General features: G+C 38.2%; 1 protein-coding gene across 10 annotated transcripts in view; it reads left to right on the top strand.

The window, feature by feature from the left end:
* GRIA4 (glutamate ionotropic receptor AMPA type subunit 4) overlaps positions 1–19553 on the top strand; it is a 622527-nt gene that overhangs the window by 213627 nt on the left and 389347 nt on the right. For all 10 annotated transcript variants that reach the window (XM_081543907.1, XM_081543903.1, XM_081543906.1 and 7 more), the window contains exon 3: positions 4552–4791. In XM_081543907.1, the coding sequence (XP_081400033.1) occupies positions 4552–4791 (240 nt within the window). The remainder of the gene's footprint in view (positions 1–4551; positions 4792–19553) is intronic.

The raw sequence follows: 19553 nt of genomic DNA, 5'->3' as shown, positions 1-19553 counted from the left end.
GATATCCCCATTTCTTTAAGATTTTTCCAGTCTGTTGTGATCTACACAGTCAAAGGCTTTAACGTAGTCAATGAAACAGAAATAGATGTTTTCCTGGAATTCTCTTGACTTTTCTATGATCCAACAGATGTTGGCAATTTGGACTCCGGTTACTCTACCTTTTCTAAATGCACCTTGAACATATGGAAGTTCTCGGTTCACGTACTGTTGAAACCTAGCTAGAGGAATTTTGAGCATTACTTTGCTAGCATGTGAAATGAGAGCAATTGTGCTGTAGTTGGAACATTCCTTGACATTGCCCTTCTTTGGAACTGGAATGAAGACTGACCTGTTTCTGTCCTGTAGCTAGTGCTGAGTTTTCCAAATTCACTAGTGTACTGAATGCAGCACTTTCACAGCATCATCCTTTTAGGATTTGAAATAGCTCAGCTGGAATTCCATCACCACCACCAGCTTTTTTTGTAGTGATACTTCCTAAGGCCCACTTGACTTCGCACTCCAAAATATCCGGCTCTAGGTGAATGATCACACCATCGTGGTTATCCAGTCTTTATGATATTTTCTGCATAGCTCTTCGGTGTATTCTTGCCACCGCTTCTTTATATCTTCTGCTTCTATTAGGTCCATACAATTTCTGTCCTTTATTGTGCCCATCTTGCTTTAAATGTTCCCTTGGTATCTCTAACTTTCTTGAGGAGCTCTCTAGTCTTTCCTATTCTACTTTTTCCCTCTATTTCTTTGCATTGATCACTTAGAAAGGCTTTCTTATCTCTCCTTCCTATTCTTTGACACTCTGCATTCAGATGGGTATGGTTTTCCATTTCTCCTTTGCCTTTCACTTCTCCGTTTTTTTTTCAGCTATTTGTAAGGCCTCCTCAGACAACCATTTTGTCTTTTTGCATTTATTTTTCTTGAGGATGGCTTTAATCACCACCTTCTGTACAATGTTATGAACCTCCACCCATAGATCGTCAGGCACTCTGTCTATTAGATTTAATCCCTTGAATCTATTTGTCACTTTCACTGTATGATCATAAGGGATTTGATTTAGATCATACCTGAATGGCCTATTGGGTTTCCCTACTTTCTTCAATTTAAGTCTAAATTTTGCAATAAGGAGTTCATGACCTGAGCCATAGTCAACATCTGCTTTTTTTTTTTTTTTTTCCTGACTGTATAGAGCTTCTCCTTCTTTGACTGCAAAGAATATAATCAATCAGATTTCAGTACTGACCATCTGGTGCTGCTCTTATGTAGAGTCAGCTCTTGTGTCATTGGAAGAGGGGGATTGTTATGCCCAGTCCAGTGCATTCTCTTGGCAAAGTCCATTAGCTTTTGCCCTGCTTCATTTTTTACTCTAAGACCAAACTTGCCTGTTACTCCAGGTATCTCTTGACTTCCTGCTTTTTCACTGTGGCCCCTATGATGAAAAGTTCATCTGTTTTGGGTGTTATTTCTGGAAGGTCTTGTATGTCTATATAAAACCATTCGACTTCAGCTCCTGTTCATTAATGTTTGGGGCATAGACTTGTAAACTGTGATATTGAATGATTTGCCTTGAAAATGAACAGAGATCATTCTGTTGTTTTGGAGATTGCACCTGAATACTGCTACAGCCAGAGCCCCTGTCCCCTGGCAAGTCACCGCTGAACTGTGCCTCCACAGGAGATACTCAGATACTCAAAGGCAAGTCTGGCTCAGTCTCTTGTGTAGGTCACTTCTCCATTGCCTGGGTCCTGTTGCACAGAACGAATGGTTTGTGCCCTCCAAGAGTCACTGGTGGGTCTGTGATTTGATTTTAAACACGATTGCACCCCTCCTAATGTCTTGTCTGGGCTTCTCCTTTGCCCTTGCAGTGGGGTATCTTTTTTTGGTGGGATCCAACATTTTCCAGTTGATGTTTGTTCAGCATTAGTTGCAATTTTGGTGTTTTTACAGGAGAAGATGAGCGCAAATCCTTCTACTCCACCATCTTATTCATCTCAACTATATTCATAGTTGAGACAAATAAGAATAAGGAATTTAGCCCAGGTTAGGATTGGTATAAGATGACACCACTCTTATGGCAGAAAGTGAAGAGGAACTAAAGAGCCTCTTGATGAAGAGATGCTTGTTTCTTGGAAGAAAATCTATTACAAACCTAGACAGTGCATTAAAAATGAGAGACATCACTTTGCTGACGAAGTTTTATATAGTCAAAGCTACAGTTTTCCCAGTAGTCATGTACAGATATGAGAGTTGAACCATAAAAAGGCTGAGCACTGAAGAACTGCTGACTTAGAACTGTGGTGTTGGAGAAGACTCTTGAGAGTCCCTTGGACTGCATGGGGATCAAACCTTAGTCAATTCTAAAGGAAATCAACTCTGAATATTCACTAGAAAGACCGATACTAAAGCTAAAGCTCCAGTACTTTGGCCAACTGATGTGAAGAGCTGACTCCTTAGGAAAAAAACCTGATGGTGGGAAAGATTGAAGGCAGGAGGAGAAGGGGATGACAGAGGATCAAATGGTTGGGTTACATCACTGACTCAATGGACATGAGTTTGAGTGAACTCCAGGAGATGTGGAGGACAGGGAAGCCTGGCGTGAGGCAGTCCATGGGGTCACAATGAGTTAGACATGACTGAGTGACTGAATAATAACAAACTGGTTATAAGTAAAAACACTATTGTTTGAACTTATTTGCAAAGTTTGCAGCCTTTCCCTTATATCTTAATGTCAGTTCTATCTTAGTCTTATTTATATGAGCATAGACTGTGGTCCCTTATTTGGCCTTTAATTTTTGTGGAACATGCATGTATCTCTTAGAGAACATCATCTAAAGAAAATCAACAGCACTGTTATTTTCTTTTAATTGTTACCCTCTTCTGATTTAATTAAAGTTCTTAGACTCTATTCCCAATTTCAAGACATACAATAGAAAAGAATGAAACATTTCCAGATTTTATTAATTTATCTTATCTAATTGTTCTCCATAATTTCCTAAATCCCAGATATAGAATATAGATACAAATGTTATCAGGATTGCTGCTTTTTTCAAGAGCCTATTACTGCAAGTTTCTTATGTTTCACAAGGAACTATTCCACTATCCAACATTCTAGGCTTCTTAATGAATTTATCAATTAAATTTGTAAATAAATCTTTCTATAACTAAAAAAGTTCTCAAGCTAGCTAGATAAACCCAGGAGAAATAGGCCTTTAGCCATATGTGATTAACTGTAAGAATTTGGAATTCAAACATTCTTGATTTACTGTATATATAAGAAAGAGTATCTTTTAATGCAGGTCTGTATCCATTAAATTTTAATTTAAAAGTCACCCAAGTTTGAAATCAGTCATGTCAAAAGAGGTATCAGAATATGATTATGCAAGAATCTTGAGAAAGGGTTTTTTTCTTTTTTTTTTTTCTCTTTATGAATTTGCCTTCTTGTCCTTGTATCAACTGGGAGCATGGGAAAGAAAGGTCAAGACGAGGCTGTGCATTTGTTTACCTGAAGTTCTTTTAAATACTTCAGAAAAACTTGGTTCCATTGGGTTTGAGAATTGCTTCCACCTGGAAGCTACACGGTAGCTCAGCTGGTGAAGAATCTGCCTGCAATGCAGGAGACCCCGCTCCTATTCCTGGGTTGGGAAGATCCCCTGGAGAAGGGATAGGCTACCCGCTCCAGTATTCTTGGGCTTCCCTGGTGTCTCAGATGGTTAAAGAATCTGCCTGCAGTGTGGGTAGACCTAGGTTCTATCCCTGGGTTAGGAAGATCCCCTGGAGGAGGGCATGACAACCCACTCCAGTATTCCTGCCTGGAGAATCCCCATGGACAGAGGAGCCCGGGCAGGCGGCAGTGCATGAGGTCACACACGACTGAGCAGCTAAGCACGCACGTGTGCTGAAGCTACACAACTGGCAACAATTCCACTAACCTTCTAGGATAGCACAGTAGTGACTTCCCAGATAGCATAACCTCTTGTTTTCAAATGTAAATCAAGAGAACTCTAAAGTTGTGGTAACAACTGAAAGTAACCTTGCAAAAGGAAAAAAAAAAGTAACAATTTAGACTAAGTTGCAAATGCAATCCAATTCAAAATAGAAAAGACAAATAAATGCATATAGCTTAAGAAGGATAGCACTGAGGTAATTTAAATGCTCCTCCAATTAATAATCAGACATTTTTAAGTATAATATCATATTTTTGCATATAATAAAAAATACAGAGAAAAATCGAGATTTGTCATACTCAGAATTTTCTATCATAGGATTTGTCACATTATCATGGGGAGCTATATATTACTTCATTTTAGTCAATTTTTCCTTAATTTAAATTGGTTTCTTGAGTAAACCTCTTGTTATCTCATTCACTGCAGGGCATTGAGTACACCCTCAAGAGTTCATTAATTATTTGCATGACTGATTGCACACTTCACTTTTTCTCTTTCCTCATATTATATTCCTGACATATCGAGGATTCAGAATTTTTTTTCCATAAACTGTAGGTGTGGAGTCAACAATTTTAAAGTGTGCTAATAGTTTTTTCTTCTTCTTCTTCTGTTTTAGTCTGTTCCCAGTATTCCAGAGGAGTATTTGCCATTTTTGGACTCTATGATAAGAGGTCAGTACATACCTTGACCTCATTCTGCAGCGCCTTACATATCTCCCTCATCACACCAAGTTTTCCTACTGAGGGAGAGAGCCAGTTTGTGCTGCAGCTAAGGCCTTCCTTAAGAGGAGCCCTCTTGAGTCTGCTGGATCACTATGAATGGAACTGTTTTGTATTCCTGTATGACACAGACAGGGGTAAGTTGAAATTCCACTTCTACCTAAGTAAAACTCTAATTTTCAGTTTAAATAGCTTTGTATCACTTGTGTGATTTAGCAATATATTTTGATCCCTAATATGGCTTAAATGAGAAAATGGTCAATATGAATTCTTACTGTATTTATCTTGACTCTGAGGAAATTTTTCTAATTAAATGAGCTTCAAATTCACAAGGTCACTCAAGCAATGTTTGCTCTGTTACTTAGTTGAAATTGAAATAGATTTTTTTTTTTAATTTCCACGATGATAATTCAGGTGCAGTCATAAAATAAGTGTTTTTGCCTCAAATGCATATCACTTAATATTTCAGAAGATTTTAAAACAGTATCAGCTTGAGTTAAATGTGTAATTGAAAAGTCATGACAATGAGAATAAAGATTTTGTGGTAAGACCTCTGCTTGCTGGCAACTTTTCACTTTATCTTTTCCTATAAGTCTATATTAGATTAGTAAGTGATACAATATGATCTTTGTATTGGATAAATAAGATAGATAACATTCAATTATTGCAATACATACAATTTTGAAATATTTTGACTTTATTTGGAGATAAAACTTAAAGAATTCCAATTTTTCTCAGTTTTGCTCTTTATTTAGTGACCAAAATCATAACAACATATTATGTTTCAAAACAAACATGAGGAAAGCACCTGTAGGGTTTTGTCCAGTCCTTTTTCCTTGAAGCATAAGGTTTATGAGCAAACAAGAAATTATAGTAAAAGTTCAACCAGGCAACATTTTAAGAACATGCTTGAATAAGTCTATCTGTAAAATGAATTTAAAATAAATGTAAAAATAATAAACAAGCAAAATAAGTCATTGAATATATAATTATCTTCAAAATCCAAGTATTCAGAGTCTTATATTCAGAGATTAAAATTCATTAATTGAATTAATTTCTCATTAAAATTTGAATATTTAATGATATTTAATTTGCATACCAATGATAGCCCTTTGCTTAAATTGGCATTCTTGGTAAACTTACCATTTGGAAACAAGCTCAGAAAATTTAATATCATCAGTGTATTTTCTTCAGGATTGTAGCATACACTAATTCTCACTTGGAAATTTGGGAGCATATCTATATTTCATGATGTCATTTTCCAATAGCTGGCAATTCAAAGCATCCTAGAGGATGAATTACAGATTTAAAAATTACCACTCTGTTCATTTCTAACTTTTGGAAATATCCTTAAGCAAAAGGACACTGAAAATGGAATCATAATGCAAATTAAAACAACGATGAGCTACTACTATATATCTATCAGAATGGCCAAAATTCAGATCACTGACAACATCAAAGGATGATTAGGACAAGGAGAAACAAGAACTCTCTTTCATTGTTGGTAGGAACACAAAGTGGTATAGCTACTTTGGACGACAATTTGACTGTTCCTTACAAAATTAAATTTATTCCTACTATACGTTCCAGCAGCCATGCTCCTTAATGTTTTCATCCAAATCACAGAAAAATCTTCACACAGATGTTTTATAACAGTTTTATTCATAATAGCCACAACTTAGAAACAACCAAGATGCCCTTCAGTAAGGGAAGAGAAGATTAAACTGTGGTTGCTGTTCAGTCATTAAGTCACGTCAGACTTTGAGACCCCATGGACTGCAGCATGCCAGGCTTCCCTGTCCTCCACTATCTCCCAGAGTGCTTAAATTCATATACATTGAGTCAGTGATGCCGTCCAACCATCTGATCCTCTGTCACCCCCTCCTCCTCCTCCTGTCCTCAATCTTTCCCAGCATCAGGGTCTTTTCCAATGAGTCAGCTCTTTGCATCAGGTGGCCTAAGTATTGGAGCTTCAGTTTCAGTAGCAGTTCTTCCAATGAATATTCAAGGTTGATTTCCTTTAAGATTGACTGGTTTTATCTCCTTGCTGTCCACGGGACTCTCAAGAGTCTTCTCCAGCACCTCAGTTTGAAAGTATCAATTCTTTAGCACTCAGTCGTCTTTATGGTCCAATTTCTCACATCTGTACATGACTACTGGAAAAACCATAGTTTTGACTTACATGGACCTTTGTCAGAAAAGTGATGTATCTAATTTTTAATATGCTTTCTAGGTTTGACATAGCTTTTCCTCCAAAAAGCAAGTGTCTTTTAACTTTTTGGCTGCAGTCACCCTCCGCAGTGATTTTGGAGTCCAAGAAACTAAAATCTGTCACTGTTTCCACCTTTTCCCCATTTATTTGCCATGAAGTGATGGGACTGGATGCCATTATCTTGCTTTTTGAATATTGAGCTTTAAGACAGGTTTTTCCCTCTGCTCTTTCACACTCATCAAGAGGCTCTTTAGTTCCTCTTCACTTTCTGCCATTGGAGTGGTGTCATCTGCATATCTCAGGTTACTGATATTTCTCTCAGCATTCTTGATTCCAGCTTTTCATTCATTCAGCCTGGCATTTCACACAATGTACTCTGCATATAAGTTAAATAAGGAGGGTGACCCTATACAGCCTTGTCATACTCCTTTCCCAATTTTGAACCAGCTTGTTGTTCTATGTCTGGTTCTAATTGTTGCTTATTGACCTGCAGACAAGTTTCTCAGGAGACAGGTAAGGTCGCCTGATATTCCCATCTCTTTAAGAATTGTCCACAGTTTGTTTTGATCCACACAGTCAATGGCTTCTGCGTAGTCAATGAAGCCGATATTTTCCTAGAATTTCCTTGCTTTCTCTAAGATCTAATGGATGTTGGCAATTTGATTTTAGGTGTTTAAAAACTGAATCATGATGTTAAGAAATATATACTGGAATATGGATGAGATGGCTCTTTCGGTGGTTTGTTATGACACAGCTCAGTTTGCCACTACGGGCAGAAGTTGCTCTGTGAAATACCATAAGGAACTGTCTTGCTTCTTTCTTTGCCTTGTGCAAACCAGTCTCTGGCAAGGAGAGGATTCTAGGCATTTATGCAGCAACCGCCCCACCCAGTAAGGATTAAAATGGTACTGAAAGTGAAAGTGTTACTCAGTCGTGTTCGACTCTTTAGAACCTCCTGAACTGTAACCCACCAGGCTTTTTGGTCCATGGAACTCCCCAAACAAGAACACTGGAGTGGGTAGCCATTCCATTTTCCAGGGGATCTTCCCCACCCAGGGATCAAATTCGCATCTCTGATGTCTGATTTGTGTTGTTGTATGGTGGAAACCAACGTGACTTCTCAGTCACTCAGTCCTGTCTGATTCTTTGTGGCCCCATGGACTTTGTGGCCCTCTAGGCTCCTCTGCCCATGGGAATTTTCCCAGCAGGAATGCTGGAACGTATTGCTATTTCCTTTTCCAGGGGATCTTTCCAACCCAAGAGTTGAACTTACATCCCCTGTGTCTCCTGCACTGGCAGGTGGATTCTTTACCACTGAGCCACCTGGGAACGCAACATTGTAAATTAATTATCTTTCAAATAATAAATAAATAAATAAATATAAAAAATTATGCTTTGCTTTTGCACCTGTTTATACTTTTTAGGATACTCACTTCTGCATAACAATTCAGATGCTCCAATCTTAAACTACCTCCCATCTTTTCACCATGAGATCACTTTAATGTAAGCAGACAATACTTGGTTATTTAAAGCTTCTTTTTCCTGGCTAAATATCTGCCTTCAAAGGATTAAATTCATCATGGTACAAGCACTATTTCTTCTAATAAACATCTTGAAATCGTTAACCTACTTATTAGCTTGCTGTACAAAATGCCTCCTTTTTCTTGTCATCACCCAATAATTGAACTGGTTTACTTCTAACCAACTGATGCAAGTCACTGTCTATAATCTCTAGTTTCTCTCCGGTAACTTACTTTGGGACGAATAGCTAGTCATTTGAACTGCATTCATTTTAGTAACTCAGCGCTTCCAAGGTGGTTCAAGTGGTAAAGAATCTGCTTGCCAATGCAGAAGCTGCAGGAGTCGAGGGTTTTAATCCCTGGGTCTGGAAGATCCCCTGGAAGAGGAAATAGCTTTGCATTCTAGTATTCTTGCTTGGATAATCCCATGAACAGAGGAGCCTGTCAGGCTACAGTCCATGGGATACAGAGTTGGACATGACTGAGTGACTGAGCACACACACACATATTAATTCAACCCAACTTCCACGTATACACCTTTGTTCCAGGTGGCAATTACATGAATAAAAAGTAACATGTTTCGTATGTTCAGTTAGTTCACTCTGCCATGATATTAACATTTTTCTCAATATTCTGGGTCTTACTCAAGCACTTGCAAAGGACAAGAGTAATTTTCCCCCTTTGAAATTATTATACTCATTTTATGATCATAAGCCCAATTTAACTCCTCTTAGATACGGTGTTTAAAATTATGCCTCATTATCACCAACTGAAGTATAAACCTCAGTTATGAAAGTGTGATTAACTTCTATCATAAAAATAGTTGGCTAAGAGTCATCTATATTTTTACATTGTTAAGAATTAAAGGAACATTCACACATCAACATTAGAGACCAAAATTTAAAAAAAAAAATGCACAAAACCAAATGTAAAGAAATAAGGTAGCATGGTATACTTTAGTACTTTTATCTAATCCTTTACTGTCATTATCAACTGCTCATCTAAACATTTCATCTATTAAAAGTAACTGCCTTAATATGATCCTGAGTTTCTCTATGAACTTGAGTGAAGCATAACTTTCTTTCATTTATTTTTTTAATTTATTTATTTTAATTGTAGGCTAATTACTTTACAGTATTGTAGTGGTTTTGCCATACACTGACATGAATCAGCCATGGGTGTACATGTGTTCCCCATCATGAACCCCCTTCCCACTTCTCTCTCTATCCCATAACTTTCTGATGCCTCATAAATTCTTATTTTGGAATAAATTATTTCATTGATCCACTGAGTTATCTCTTATATTGTCATCACTTATTCTATTCTTTCCTTTGAAATGGTGGGGGAAAAAATAAAGATAATAGGTGGCATAAGTGATCTCTTTACCAGCTGATGACTACCTGCTTCTGTTCATTTGACTGATTCTCAAAGAAGAAAAGAAAACTGTTCATTTATTTATAGGTTCAATCTATTTATCCATTTAGCATTCAATAAACCTTTGTTGTTCAGATTTCAACAGGTAATTTGAGAAGTATTAAGAATGCAACAATGAACAAGACACTACTGAAAATACACTCTTGCTGTAACTTCATTAGGAAATAGTACACAGCATTCTACTTGACAACTAGAAACATGCCTTTGATTCATAGCTTGATGTTTTTACAATTTTAAATTGGAACATAATTACTTCCCATAAAAATCATTGCCTTTTGAGGAAAAAACATTATGAAACATCATTTAAACACAAACTTTGGTAAGATTTTTGTGTTAATAAATATGACATTATTAAGTGCTTTAAAATATGGCTTATGTACCTACCTGAGAAACTGAATTTTAAATTTTGTTTAACTTTGATTGATTAATTTAAATGATTACATTTGCCTAAAAGCTACCATATTGGAAAACACAGCATATCTAACGAGTGAGCTCATTTATAATCATTTATTTCACTTTGAGTGAAATTTCTAAATTTCTTTTTGATTCATATTTTACTATGTAAGAAAAGAACTTAGAGAACATCCTGTGCATAATCCTTTTATAGTAATTTTCACACTGCAATGTGTATACATTTACGTACCTTTTTTTCCTTTAGAAATGAAAGTTCTCCAGTTATTGTTATATCTTTTTATAGCTGTACCTTTCATATTTAGCACAGTAATGCCTGTTAGGCATACTATAAATATTAGATAAATGAATTAATCAAATGAAGTCATTGGCAATAAGTATCAAATAATTTTAGAGCTCTAAAAACTGATCATATAACTCATTTTTTATTAAAGGGCTTCCTAGGTGGCTCAGCAGTAAAGAATCCACCCTCAAGGCAGGAGACCCATGTTCAATCCCTGGGTCAGAAAGATGCCCTAGAGAAGGAAGTGGCAACCCACTCCAGTATTGTTGCCTAGAGAATTCCATGGACAGAGGAGTCTAGTGGGCTACTGTCCATGGGATCGGGTATCATATTTTAATGGACCAGATGGTTCATAGAATAGTCAAAATGAAAAATTCTTTTGTAGGAATGGTACTTGAATTGAATGCAATTTTATTATCATGAATAAACATCAAGAAGGCTGAAAATTAGTGTTCTAGTTTAGACATATTAAATATTTTTAAAATTTTTAAATAATATTTTCAGTAATATAAAATCTTGATTTTTTTTTGGATTTCCTTGAGTGAAAAAGACACATTAATTTAAATATTTACAAAATAAGTAATGGTTAATCTTCAATAAACCTTTTCAAAATAAATATTTTTACCTGTGTCCGTTGCCCAAAATTTTAAGTATTTATGATGTGTTTAAGGCCATTTCTAACACCACTGATAACAAGGTGAATTTATGATCAATGGAAAAAAGAAGAAACATAGACCTCACTTTTTTTTTTAATTCCAATGAACGCTCTTCATAATTTTTCATAAGTGTTATGATGGCCATCAACTTTGATCTCATATCTAACCTAAGCAGTGGCTGACACAGACCTTATTTTACTTAATCTTGGTTCACTTTAAAGTTTAATGCTCAATGTTTTACCTACATCAGTGCTTTCCAGGCTATTGGTGTTGTTTCACAGGTTACTAAATATCTTTTACCCATTATCTTAATAAATATTATAGCTTTATGTAAATTATGTCTAGAAGAGATATATGTGACAAAGCATGGAGGATAAAATTTACTTTGTTAGTTTTGGCTTGTTTCCTTTTGTCTTTCTTGATTTTTTTGGGGGGGTGAGCTTTTCCTTTGTTACAAAAATATGTTCTACACATTGCATAATCTATGTAATGAGAAGCTTAAAAAACAACACTGTGGATGGCATAATATGCACATGCTGATTATCCTATGCTGAAGCCAGTGCAAGTGATGAGGGGATGGGAAAAAAAATATGTTTGCCTGGGGAGAGGAGGCATCTTGCTATTTTATTTCTGCTTTTTGGTTTTCACCACATGCATACCATTTACTTTTAAGCTGCCTTAAATCCATTTGCAACAAAGTTGAGATCTAAGTAATGGAAAAAGAAGTAAATGAAAAAGCATGAGATAACTTTCAGCATCCCTTTTACCTGGCCCAAATTAAACCTGTTTAAATCACTCCAGAAAACTCTCCTGTCTTTCTTTTGGGTTCAGCTCCAATTTTCTTCTCTATTTTTTTCTCACATTGTTTCATTTTACTGTTCTTCCCCTCTTTCTCTGCCTTCCCTCAGAACCTAGAGTGGGTAGGCAACATGAATGATTTCAATCGCACTGAGAACCTTAATCTTTCTCTCATCTATTACCAACTATGGACTCCTACAATCCCCTTAAACTCAAATTTATAATAATGTAGAGGGATGACAGAGCAGATAACTCTAAGGAATACAGTCTAATGACTTCAAGTCACACAAAAGTAAAATTACTGATATCCATTCCTTCTTTGAAATCTTTTTCAAATAAGAGTGAGATGGGGAAAAATCAAGGGTAATTATGCAGTTATACAGCCTGTCAACCGAACTTGGAGTGCTTAGTGTCTACAGTACTGATTATAAGCATCTTTTTTTCCCCTCATCCCTCACCCATCTCCAATTCTTAATTACCACACATACTGATGCTCTGCTAACATACATCTACTATTAAGTGTGCCACTTAAAATGCTTCAGGACCATTTTTCTTATTAAAAACAAAATTAAAAATACAATATGAAGACAGAGTTAATTGACACACAAAGTTAGGAGAAGGAAGAATCTTACAAGTTATAACTGGGTATTTTTATGACCCCATAGACTGTAGCCCACCAGGCTCCTCTGTCCATGGTATTATCCAGCAAGAATACTGGAGTGGTTGCCATTTGCTCCTCCAGAGGCCTTCCTGACACAGGTTCGAACCCATATCTCCATCAGCTCCTGCACTAGTGGGTGGAGTCTTTATCACTGAGCCACCTTGGAAGCCCTATTATCCAAGAAAGGATGAGTAATTTATCTTTAATTCTTTACAGCATTAAGCCCCATTTTCAACTTATTTTCTAGTCCTGGAAAAAAAAAATTGTCTAAAGCATTTACCAGGATGAAAATTAATTCCGTTTTGTAAACTCTCATGACAACTTTCAGGCAACTATCTGTTTATAGTGAATACATTAGTGTTTAGACTATATTTTATAGCTCATCCAAACTTGCTTACTGACTTTCGTTACATTTGTGGTCAGATTGATGTGCCAAATACTTACTTGTTGCAAATTGCCAAGTATGAGTAAAATCCATTCCAACAAGAGGGAATCAACACAACTATATCTTTCAAAAATGTATTCCTGCCTTTCTGCTGGATCCAGGTCAGTGGAAGAGCAAAGGAAAATATGGATGTAACAATGGAGCTTACTATGGAGATTTTAACTTGTAACTGAGGGAGAAATAGTACAGTTGTCCCCTCTTATCCTTGGAGAATATGTTTCACCCCTAGTGGATGCTCGAAACCATGGATAGTGCCAAATGTTGCATATGTTGTTTTTCCACTGATAAATTTTAATTTATAAATTATGCACAGGAAAGACTAATAACAATAACTAAAAATAGAAAGTTATAAAAATGCGCTGTAATAAAACTTATGTGAATGTAGTCTCTCACTCTAAAAGTATCTTATTGTAAAAATGTAATGCCTTTTCTATCTTAACTGAGCACTTATCACAGAATGTGCCCATACTTTTACAGATAGTACAACAGCAAAACTAGTACAAATTTCTATTTTCTTCTTCATGCTTTCATGGATAGAACATTTGTTCCAACCATGGACCTTAGAAATTTCATCATTTTTTTTTCTTTTCTTATTAAGAATTTTCACTTTTATACTTAAAGGAAACACATTATGGCTTCTCTTTGGTATATCCACATTTGCCATAATCACTGCTCTTAGGCTTTGGGGCCAAACTTAAGTAAAATAAGGGTGACTTGAAGACAAGTACTGCAATACCTTGACAGCTGATCTGATAACCAAGCCAGCTACTAAGTGAATAAGGTGCAAGATAGCTGGACAAAGGGAGGATTCGCAGCTCAGGCAGAATGAAGCAGGAACAGTAGGAGATTTCATCACACTTCTCAGAAGGGCACACAATTTAAAACTTATAAGCTTATTTCTACACATACTCATTTACTATTTTTGGACTATGGTCGACTAAATGTTGCTGAAACCATGGAGAGTAAAGCCTCAAATAACGGAAACTAGTGTAATCAGAAAGAGGCAAGGCATTCCCTGCTCCCTTCATAGCCTCTCCTTTGGTTGTTACTGCAAAGTGTATTGGGGCTTCTCAGGTGGCGCTAGTGGTAAAGAACCTGCCTGCCACTGCCGGAGACTTAAGAGATGAGGGTTTGATCCCTGGGTCAGGAAGATTCCCTGGAGGAGGGCATAGCAACCCACTGCAGTATTCTTGCCTGGAGAATTCCATGGACAGAGAAGCCTAGTGGGCTACAGTCCATAGGGTCACAAAGAATTGGACACAACTGAAGCAACTTAGCATACATGCATGCAATGTTTATTCCCTGTCCCTGTTAACCCAGAGTCTACAGGCTGTTACCACTGTGTGCTAAGAAGGGGAGAAGTGTACTAAGGGGTAAGTGGATAGAATTAAGGAATATTGGTGGGTATTTTTACAAAGAGGGTTTGTGTCCAATCCCTTTTCACTGTGAGAGAAGTCAAAAGAGCTGCACATCTATCTGTCATCTCCCACTTTCCCTGACTACAGAATGAAAATTTGAGGACAAATACTGGAAGTTAAATGCTGAAAGAATGCTGAAATCTGACAAGAAGAATGAATTAGAATAGGACTGCCAAACAAGGCAGAGATTAGCAAAGAACAATGTTATGAAGCTAAAACAAGGGAAATCAAAGACGAAAGCAGAGCCAGGAACAGCATAATAAACAATGGGTTGGCAGAATGAAGAAATTCTAAGGTGAAATACGGATGCCTACATTTGCTTTTGTAGGGCCCAAAGCCTTTCAAACATTCATCTGAAAGGTTAAAGATACCTGAGTGTGAGGGCAGAGAAAATAAGTATGCACCTTTCATGAATATTTGAGCTGAATTTGAATATTAGATTGTTAATAAATTAACAATAATTTAGTTGTCACTTAGTAGGCACTAGACACGCATTGTTGAGTGACTGATGGACCACCGGTCTGGACATTCTTCCTTTGTCACTTATTTCCACTGCGTGTGTTCAGTCTCTAAATAAGAAAATAAGAACATAACTGGGTGAGGGGCGAGATCATGGAGGCAGAGTTGAAGGACACAGAACTCGCCTCCCTCAAGGAACACAACAAAAATACACCCACATGTGGAACAGTTCTCACTGCAAACTCACTGCCAGTGGAGACTGGCAGAAAGAGTTTACAAACCAAGTGTAAGAAAGATCCACACAGAATCAGGTAGGAGGGGCAGAGAAGAAGTCAGGTTGGGACTGTGCCCTCAAGAAGGGACACAGGAGTCTGTCAGGCTGGTTGGAGGGCCAGTGGCAGTGAAGGAAGGATGTGGGGAGCCTAGACTCCACTCCTGAGGCACTCACACACACTCCTGAAACAGGGCAGATTGAATCTGTATGAGGTCACTGGCCAGTTTCCCAGGACCACCCATGCACAGACCCTACCCTAAACTGAGTGACTGCCTCAATCCCAGTTGCTTCAGGACACAACTCCATGCTGGGGTGAGGGCTGCTGTAGCTGGGGGTAGCTCAGCTGTGAGGGACAAAGGCAGCTAAGGATCTGAGCTGCATCTGAGAGGAGCAAGGGCAGCTGTGATGGTGCTTACACAGGCAGTGTATCAGAGCCACCTTGGGGCTCCAGCTATGGTGGGACTGCCGCAGCCCATACCCAGACCCATATGGGCCTCCCAAAGCAGCCCTTCTACCCAAGCACTGCTCCCCTCAAGGGCAAGGGCACAAGGACTAGGGGGTGGCAGAGCACACACTTAAAGGGAATGCAGCCAGCTCGGATTTAACCATCAGAACTTATGCTCCAGCAACTTAGGACCCACCTCCAACCCAGATAGGGCAGTGAAGGCCACTGAGCATAGGAGATGCCCCAGCTACATCTGACTGTGTTCTAGTCACTGTATGTCAAGCCCCACCTCCTCCCAAGGTGAAAGCTACCAGCACATCCTGGGAAAAGGCAAGTCTTTTGTGTTCATATCTGATCCAGCTCTACCAACAAAGTCATTGGGCACACGCAAACTATACACAGACACTCCCACACAAAGACATCCTCATTCAAGACTGCAATAGGTAAACACTTCACTTAATTTCATAAAGGCAGAGAAAGTTAAACAGAATGAGAAGACAGGTTTCAATTGAAAGAGCAAGAAAAAAAAGTGAGAAAACTAATGAAACAAATAATTTGCAAGATAAAGAGTTCAAAGCATTAGAATAATGATGCTAACTGAATTAGGGAAAAGAGTAGTAATAAAAATGTTAACTGAAATAGGGAAGTTTGGTAAGAATTATAACAAGAAACTAGAAAATAATAATAATAAAAAAGAAGCAGTCAAAATTGAGTAATGTAATAACTGAAATGAAAAACATATTAGAAGTAATTGACAGCAGACAAGATGATAGAGAAGAACTCCTCACTGATCTGGAAGACAGACTAATGGAAACCACCCAATTAAAACAGCAAAGAGAAAGGCAAATTTTTAACAATGAGAACAATTTAAGAGAGCTCTAAGACAACATGAATTGTACCAGAATTCACATTACAGGCCTCAGAAGTAGAGAGAGTCAGAAGTATGCAGGAAGCACAGAGGGTTCCAAACAAGATGAACCAAAACAGCTCACACCAAGACACAATGTAATTAAAGTGGCATAATTCAAAGATAGAACTCTGTTAGCCATCTGTATGTCTTCTTTGGAGAAATGTCTGTTTAGTTCTTTGGCAGACGAATGGATAAGGAAGCTGTGGTACATATACACAATGGAATATTACTCAGCCATTAAAAAAAATACATTTGAATCGGTTCTACTGAGATGGATGAAACTGGAGCCCATTATACAGAGTGAAGTAAGCCAGAAAGAAAAACAACAATACAGTATACTAATGCATATATATGGAATTTGAAAGATGGTAACGATAATCCTATATGCGAGACAGAATAAGAGACACAGATGCATAGAACCATTTTATGGACTCTGAGGGAGAAGGTGAGGGTGGGACGTTCTGGGAGAATAGCATTGAAACATGTATATTATCATATGTGAAACAGAACACCATTCCATGTTCAATGCATGAGACAAAGGCTCAGGGCTGGGGCAATGAGATGACCCAGAGGGATGGGATGGGGAGGGAGGTGGGTGAGGGGTCCAGGAAGGGGAACACATGTAAACTCATGGCTGATTCATGTCAATGTATGGCAAAAACTATTACAATATTGTAAAGTAATTAGCCCCCAACTTAAATAAATAAATTTATTAAAAAAAAAAAAGATAGAACTCTGAAAGGCATCAAGAGGAAACAGTCACATACAAGGTAACTTTCATGGGGCTATTAACTGATGTTTTTGCAGAAAATTTGCAGGCCAGAGGCAATGGCAGTATATATTTTAAGTCCTAAAAGGTAAAAACCTGCAACCCAGGATACTCTGGGCTTCCCTGGTGACTCGGATGGTAAAGAATCCTCCTGCAATGCAGGGGACCTAGATTCCATCCGTTTGTGGGGGAGATCCCCTGGAGAAAGGCATGGCAACTCACTCCAGTATTCTTGCCTGAAGAATCCCCATGGGCAAAGAAGCCTGTTGGCTCTATGGGGTTGCAAAGAGTCACACACAACTGAGCAACTAAGCACAGACTGACAGGATACACTACCCAGCAAGACTATCATTTAGAACGGAAAGATTTTCTCTCAAATCAGGAAAAAGACAAGAAGGTTCATTCTCACTCCTTCAATTTAACTTAATATTGGAAGTCCTCAATACAATTCTGGTGGCTCTGTGGTGGGCTTAATGGAGATCTCTTCCAAGATGGCTTATGCCACACCCAGGTATGGCACCCAGAGCTTCTGCCCCTGTGGCAGGCCATTGCTGGCCCGTACCTCCACAGGAGACACTCAAACACTCAAAGGCAAGTCTGACTCAGTCTCTGTGGGGTCTCCTGGTGCGCACTGTTTTGTGCCAAAACTTACACAGGACTGGGGAAACAGACTCTTGGAGGGCACCAAAAAAAAAAAAAAAAATTCGTGTACACACAAGGAACCAGGAGAAAGGAGCAGTGACCCCACACGAGACTGACCCAGACTGGCCTGTGAATGTCCAGAAGTCTCCAGCATAAGTGTGGGTTGGCGGAGGCCTACTTCAGAGTCAGGGGCACTGAGTGCTTCAGTACCTGCATAGGACCTTATGAAGGAGGTCCCATTATCTTCATTACCTCCACTCAAGTTTGGTCTGAGGTCAAACAACAGGGAGGGAACACAGATCCACTTATCAACTGAAAATCTGATTAAAGATTTTCTGAGCATGGCCTCACCCATCAGAACAAGACCCAGTTTCCCCCAGAGTCAGTCTCTCTCAGCAGGAAGCTTCCATAAGCCTCTTATCCTTATAATTCAGAGCACAGGCAGAATGAAAACCACATTCACAAAAAACTAATCAAACTGATCACGTGGACCACAGCCTTATCTAACTCAATGAAACTATGAGCCACCCAAGACAGATGGGTCATAGTGGAGAGTTCTGAAAAGATGTGCTCCACTGGAGAGGGAATGGAAAACCACTTCAGTATGCTTGCCTTGAGTATCCCATGAAGAATATGAAAAGGCAAAAGGATATGACACTGAAAGATGAATTCCCCAGGTCCATAGGTGCCCAATATGCTACTGGAGAAGAGTAGAGAAATAACTCCAGAAAGAATGAAGACATGGAGCCAAAGGGAAAACAATGCCCAGTTGTGAATGTGACTGTTGATGGAAGAAAAGTCTGATGCTGAAAAGAAGAATTATGCATAGGAACCTGGAATGTCAGGTCGATGAATTAAGGCAAATTAGAAGTGGTCAAACAGGAGATGGCAAGAGTGAGCATCAACATTTTAGGAATCAGTGAACTAAAATGGACTGGAATGGGTGAATTTAATACAGAGGACCATTATATCTATTACTATGGGCAAGAATCCCTTAAAAGAAATGGAGTAGCCATCATAGTCAACAAAAGAGTCCTAAATGCAGTTCTTGGATGAAATCTCAAAATGACAGAATGATCTCTGTTCATTTCCAAGAAAAACAATCCAATATCACAGTAATCCAAGTCTATGCCCTAACCAGTAATGCTGAAGAAGCTGAAGTTGAAAAGTTTTATGAAGACCTACAAGACCTTCTAGAACAAACACCCCCCCCCCCAAAAAAAAGATGTCCTCTTCATTAGAGGGGACTTGAATGAAAAAGTAGGAAATCAAAAGATAACTGGAATAACAGAAAAATTTGGCCTCGGAGTACAAAATGAAGCAGGGCAAAGGCTAACAGAGTTTTGCCAAGAGAACTCACTAGTCATAGCAAACACCCTCTTCCAACAACATGAGAGATGATTCTACAAACGGACGTCACCAGATTGTCAATATCAAAATCATATTGATTATATTCTTTGCAGCCAAAGATGGAGAAGCTCTATAGAGTCAGCAAAAACAAGGCCAGGAACTGAGCATGGCTCAGATCATGAACTACTTATTGCAAAATTCAGACTTAGATT

Source organism: Giraffa tippelskirchi, chromosome 11 (assembly GCF_054371585.1).
Source record: "Giraffa tippelskirchi isolate mGirTip1 chromosome 11, T2T-mGirTip1v1.2.pri, whole genome shotgun sequence".
Lineage (NCBI taxonomy): Eukaryota > Metazoa > Chordata > Mammalia > Artiodactyla > Giraffidae > Giraffa > Giraffa tippelskirchi.
Note: the sequence above shows the minus strand (reverse complement) of the source record. Positions and strands in the feature narration are given on the sequence as shown.